Source organism: Tursiops truncatus, chromosome 14, assembly GCF_011762595.2.
Source record: "Tursiops truncatus isolate mTurTru1 chromosome 14, mTurTru1.mat.Y, whole genome shotgun sequence".
Classification (NCBI taxonomy): Eukaryota; Metazoa; Chordata; class Mammalia; order Artiodactyla; family Delphinidae; genus Tursiops; species Tursiops truncatus.
Window position 1 is genome coordinate 37,309,786 of NC_047047.1, and position 6,000 is coordinate 37,315,785.

A 6,000-nucleotide genomic window follows, 5' to 3' on the forward strand; every position below is an offset into this window, starting at 1 on the left:
GCATAGCACAGGGAGATCAGCTCGGTGCTTTGTGACCAACTAGAGGGGTGGAATAGGGAGGATGAGGGGGAGGTTCAAGACGGAGGGGATATGGGGATATATGTATACATACAGCTGATTCACTTTGTTATATAGCAGGAACTAACACAGCATTGTAAAGCAATTATACTCCAATAAAGATGTAAAAATATACATATATTGTAACAAATTCAATAAAGACTTTAAAAATGGTCCATAACAACAAAATCTTTAAAAAAAATAAATAACTGCCTTTTTAAGGTATCATAAGCAATTTTGAAACATAGTAACTGCAAAAGGATAACAGATGAAATATCAACACTGACTTTAATCAAAGTGTAATGCTTAGGCTAAATGCTTAGACTCCTTGAGCCTGTTTCCTAATCTTTAAAATGGGTGTACACCACATAAGGTTTTTGCAAGAAACAAATTAAATAAAATATAACATGTCTAACAGAGTTCCTAACACATAGGAGGCCCACAAAAATAATTTTTACAGGTTATCTCTAGAGTACACTTAATTACTAGATTCAGTCCTATCACTAGTTCTTAGTCTAAACCAGTGTTGTCCAATATGGTAGCCATTAGCCACAAGTGACTGTTGAGCACTTGGAATGTGACTAGTCCAAACTGACATGTGCTTTAAGTGTAAAATACTCACCAGATTTCAAAGACTTAGTGAAAAAAATAATCTAAAAATCTCATTAATATTTTGTATATTGATTACACGTGAAGAGACAATACTTTGGATATACTAGGTTAAACAAAATGTTAAAATTAATTTCACTTTTTTCTTTTTACTTTTTTAATGTGGCTACTAGAAATTGTAAAAATTTCATGTCTGGCTCTCATTACATTTCTATTGGACAGGCTGAGCTACTCTTTGACTTCAAGCTAGTGAACGTGCTCTCTTAACCATACAGTGGACTGCTTTGGCTAGGGTTCACTCCGGCTAACCCACCCCTTATCCCGGCATACACATGATCACTTTAACATTCTTGAACACTTCCACGGCCTGGGAAAGCTGATAGCTTGATCGCTCTTAATTTTAAAAAGTATGGAGCGCACAGATCCGCCGAGGCAACTCGAAATCGTAACCTACACAAGAGAGAAGTGTCTGTAGACAAAACCCAAGTTTTCTCCGGTGGGTGTCGGTCAGCACTGCTGCGGGGAGCCCTAAGAAAGTGAGAAAAGGGACAGAGCGAGTGCAGGGGATCTGAAGAAGCGTAATGTGGAGCCCCTGGAGCGGAGATCTGAGGAGGGAAGCCTTTCAGCTTCTGGGGTGACGAGTCGGAGGGCGGCGGGGAAGAGATTCGACTCCGCGGCGGAGGCTGCAGGGAGTAGCGGTACCTTAAGAATCCCCTTCATCTTCGCCATAAAGGGGCGGAACTCCTCAGGTGGCACCTCCGGATAGAGCTGACTCCGCAGCAGCTCCTCCGTGATGCCCGGGTGCCCATGGAAAGCGTCCTGAGCCAGGCCGCTCAGCAACCCGCTCAGCGGCTTAGCGCCCTCAAGCTCGCCCGCCATAGTTGGCGGAGGCCCCGCCCCCCAACAGCTGAGCGTGGCCCCGCCACGGCAGCCGATATGGGCCTAAACAGCTGGACAAAGGCGCGAGAGGAAAGTGGCGGCGGAGTTCCAGCAGGGGTCGGTGTTGGCCCCTCCCAGCTCTGCAAAACCCAACCCTTAGGTTTGCCACCGCGGAGCTATCAATCCATTAAGTTCCATACCGCTCACTTTGCTTCCGCTTATTTCGTTCATCACTCCAGGGGCTTGTCGAAGAAAAAAATTGCTCAATGGAGATTACTTTAGACGGAGTAGCATCCTATGCGGGTGGCAGTTTAACTTTCGGATGGCTGTATCTCACTGCAAGCTTTGCCAATCCATTAACTGAATAGCATCTATCACTCAAATCTGACCTCTGCCTAATCCTTACCTGTGCACCTTTGTCCACGAAAAATTTAACTATACCCTGGTAATATGTTTTTTTGGGTTGTTAATTGCCTTTTTACATACATGTGTGTTGTCTTTCCAGCTAGATTAGTGGCTCTGATCCAATGTTCCTTTCTATAACATACATGTTGTTAACACTTTCTTTACTATCCTAAAATAAAGTGCATAGATAATATAACTTCTTACCCATATAATTTCCAAAAATCAATATATTATTCACCAATAAAAAGGAATGAGTTACTGATACATGCTGCAACATGGATGAGCCTTAAAAACATGCTAAGTGAAAGAAGACAAACAGAAAGGGCCAGATATTGTATGATCCCATTGATATGAAATGTGCAGAACAGTCAAATCTATATACACAGAAAGTAGATTAATGGTTGCCAGCAACTGGAGGAGTGGGGAATGGAGAGTGACTGTTAATGGGTTTCTTTTGGGGATGATGAAAGTGTTCTAGAATTAGATAGTGGCTATGATTGTACAACTTTGTGAATATACTAAATCCACTGAATTGTACACTTTAAAAGAAAATGAACTTCACAGTATGTGAATTATATCACAATTTAAAAATCAATATAATGACCTAACTGTAATTTAGGATAAAAATAAAAGGAAAGAAAGTTATAATATATGCATTTCAATGTATAAATGTTACGTTTCAGGCTCAGACAATAATAAACAGGTAGCTTTTTCACCTATACGAATGTCCCCTGCATGGCAAGATGTCTTGTATCCTTGGTGCCTGTCCAGCCCTGGCCATTCCTCCCCCTCCATTATTGTGACAACTGAAATACCCCTTTCGAAGTAGTGCCACGCTGCTGAGAATCACTGATCTAGACTACTTTAATATTTATCCAGCATTTGCCTGAAGTCAGGAGGTATTCTTTATACTAGAAAAGATATAAGATAGTTCTTTCCCTAAAGGAATTAATTTTCTAAAAAGCAAATTCAGAGATGATTTCAGAACTCCAAGAAAAACAAACCTAGAGATAAACTATACATCCTGTTAATTGTGCCTGCAGGAGTTGCAGAGAATGGTCCATGTAAGGGAAAAAGTAAAATAAGTGTGGTGAGTGGATAGAAAGCACTATTAAGTACATGACTTCCAAATTACCCACCAGAAAGGCTGTACTCATTTATTTCCATGAAACCTTACTAACACTGACTGGTATTATTCTTTAGAATCTTTGCTATCTGATACATGAGAAATACTATCTTATTGTTTTAATATGTATTTCTTAAATTTTGAGAGTGAATTTTTTTATTTATATAATTGACAATATAACATTATGTTAGTTTCAAGTGTACAGCATAATGATTCCATATTTGTATATATTGCAAAATGATCGCTACAATAAGTCTAGTTAACATCCATCACCACACAGCTACATTTTTTTTTCCTTGTGGTGACAGCTTTTAAGATTAACTCTCTTAGCAACTTTCAGGAATTCCCTGGCGGTCCGGTGGTTAGGACTCCTCGCTTTCACTGCGAGGGCCTTGGGGAACTAAGATCCCACAAGCCACACAGCTTGGCCAAAAAAAAAAAAGACAATACACTATTATTAACTATAATTAACATGCTGTACATTACATCCCCAGGACTTATTTAAAAATGGAATTTGTACCTTTTGAACTGTTAAAAAAACAAAATTCAACTTTGTAAATTGTAAAGGTCTTATTGGCTTTATTCAACAATTCATGAATAGGGAAGCATTCAATCTCAGCTAGAAAGGTGCTCCAAGGAGCTGTACAAAATGAAAGACTTATAGGCAGAAGGGAGTGAGAATAAGGAAGTTGTACCTCAAAACAAAAAAGCAGGTTGGTTATTACAAGGTCACCTTCCTTTAGGGGACGTCAGGGATCTATTAGGCAGATTACGTAACTAGTGATTAGGCGGTTCCTGATTGGCTGGTTTAAGATTCCATTTCTGGGAAAGGTGAAACTGTAATTCTCGGTTTGGTGATGTGGGACTGGTTTAGCATAAGTGACTCCATTTGGGGCCTGCTGTCTTGTTTTAAACAACCACCTTTACGTGAGGACTTTTTTTTTTTCTTTTTTTTTTTTGCGGTACGCGGGCCTCTCACTGCTGTGGCCTCTCCCGTTGCGGAGCACAGGCTCCGGACGCGCAGGCTCAGCGGCCATGGCTCACGGGCCCAGCCGCTCCGCGGCATGTGGGATCTTCCCGGACCGGGGCACAAACCCATGTCCCCTGCATCGGCAGGCGGACTCTCAACCACTGCACCGCCAGGGAAGACCGACGTGAGGACTTTTTTATATATAGTTATTGACTGCTTGTATTTCTTCCCATTTCCTTGTCCACCTTCTACAGAGGTTTGTCACTTCAGTGATTTCTAACATCTCTTTACACATTAGTAATACTAATGTTTGTCACTTACATTGCAATGTGTTCCTTAGGTTTATATAGTTGAATCTATCAACCCGCCTAAAAAAGTCTGGAAAGTTATTTACCAACATGGTTATGAAGTATATCTCTGAGCAGATGGCTTTTATTTGCTTCTTTCTGCTTACCTGATTTTTCTAAATGTCTACAGTGTACATATAATATTGTTGTAATAAAAAGTTATTTAATGAAAAGATAAAGTTCCCATCAGGAGTTGCCTGGTGGCCTAGTGGTTAGGATTCCGGGCTTTCACTGACATGGCCTGGGTTCAATCCCTGGTGGGGGAACTGAGTGAGATCCCATAAGCCGCACTGCACAGCCAATAAAAATAAATAAATAAAGTGCCCATCAACAGACAATTGGTTTAAGGAGATGTGGTATATATACATACATATATAGATACATATATATGTATACAGACACACATATTGGAATATTATTGGAATAATGGAATATTACTCATTCATAAAAAATGAAATATTGCCATTTACAGCAACACGGATGGACCTAGAGAATATCATACTAAGTAAAGTAAGCCAGACAGAGAAAGACAAATATCATATGGTATTGCTTATATGTGAATCTAAAAAAAAAAAATGATACAAATGAACTTATATACAAAACAGAAACAGACCCACAGACATAGAAAACAAACTTATGGTTACCAAAGAGGAAAGGAAGGGAGAGATAAATTAGGAATATGCGATTAACAGGTACAAACTACTATACATAAAATAGATAAGCAACAAAGATTTACTGTATAGCACAGGGAACCATATTCAATATCTCATAATAACCTATAATAGAAAATAATCTGGAAAAATATATATATATATCTGAACCACTTTGTTATATACCTGAAACTAACACAATACTGTAAATCAACTGTATTTCAGTTTTAAAAAAAGATGTGTGTCCTAAAATCAGAATTCTTTTAATGAAAAGCTTTAAAGAACATGTGTTCTGCATTACTGAGAAAAGCCACACACCTTACATAGTGTTTCATAACCATTTTGATAAAATTAGATGCTTTCAGAATCTTATAGAGGCCTCAGATATTTTCTCCCCAAAATGCAAGTACACACCAAATGTAGTCTACAATATCTAGGGGTTAATTTACCCCTCTGAAGTTTCTGTAAGCCTGCTAGTTTTCTACTGGTTCTAAGAACTCTCTCTTAGTACTCCCAGTTCTAATTAATCCTTACAATAAATAGATTGCTCTTTTATTAGAAGCAGGGGGAAATTCTGCATATCACTATCATTATTCAACTTTTATTCCAAGGTATGTTATACCTGGACATATCACTTGTTAAAAATAAGGAAGGAGGCCCAAAATGGAGTCACTTACGCTAGGCTCCACATCACCAAACTGAGACTTAATTACCAACTGGGAATCTCCTAATCAACACCAGTTAGGTAAACTGATAGATCCCTGCCATCCACTAAACGAAGGTGACCTTGTAATAACCAACCTTCTTTTTTGTCTAGTGTAACTTCCATGTTCCCGCTCCCTTCTGTCTATAAAAGTTTTTCATTTTGTACAGCTCCTTGGAGCTACTTTCTACTTGCTAGATTGGATGTTGCCTGATTCATGAATCACTGAATAAAGCCAGTAAAATCTTTAAAAT

At 39.0% G+C, this 6,000-nt stretch overlaps 1 protein-coding gene across 8 annotated transcripts in view; it reads right to left on the bottom strand.

Moving 5' to 3' along the window:
- COMMD1 (copper metabolism domain containing 1) overlaps positions 1–1,574 on the bottom strand; it is a 155,091-nt gene extending 153,517 nt beyond the window's left edge. For all 8 annotated transcript variants that reach the window (XR_004521786.2, XR_012325683.1, XR_012325685.1 and 5 more), the window contains exon 1: positions 1,369–1,574. Coding sequence is in view for 5 of the 8 variants with exons in the window: in XM_019942558.3 (XP_019798117.1) it covers positions 1,369–1,545 (177 nt within the window). In the remaining 3 variants the exon portion in view is untranslated. The remainder of the gene's footprint in view (positions 1–1,368) is intronic.
- Positions 1,575–6,000: the final 4,426 nt, after the last annotated feature.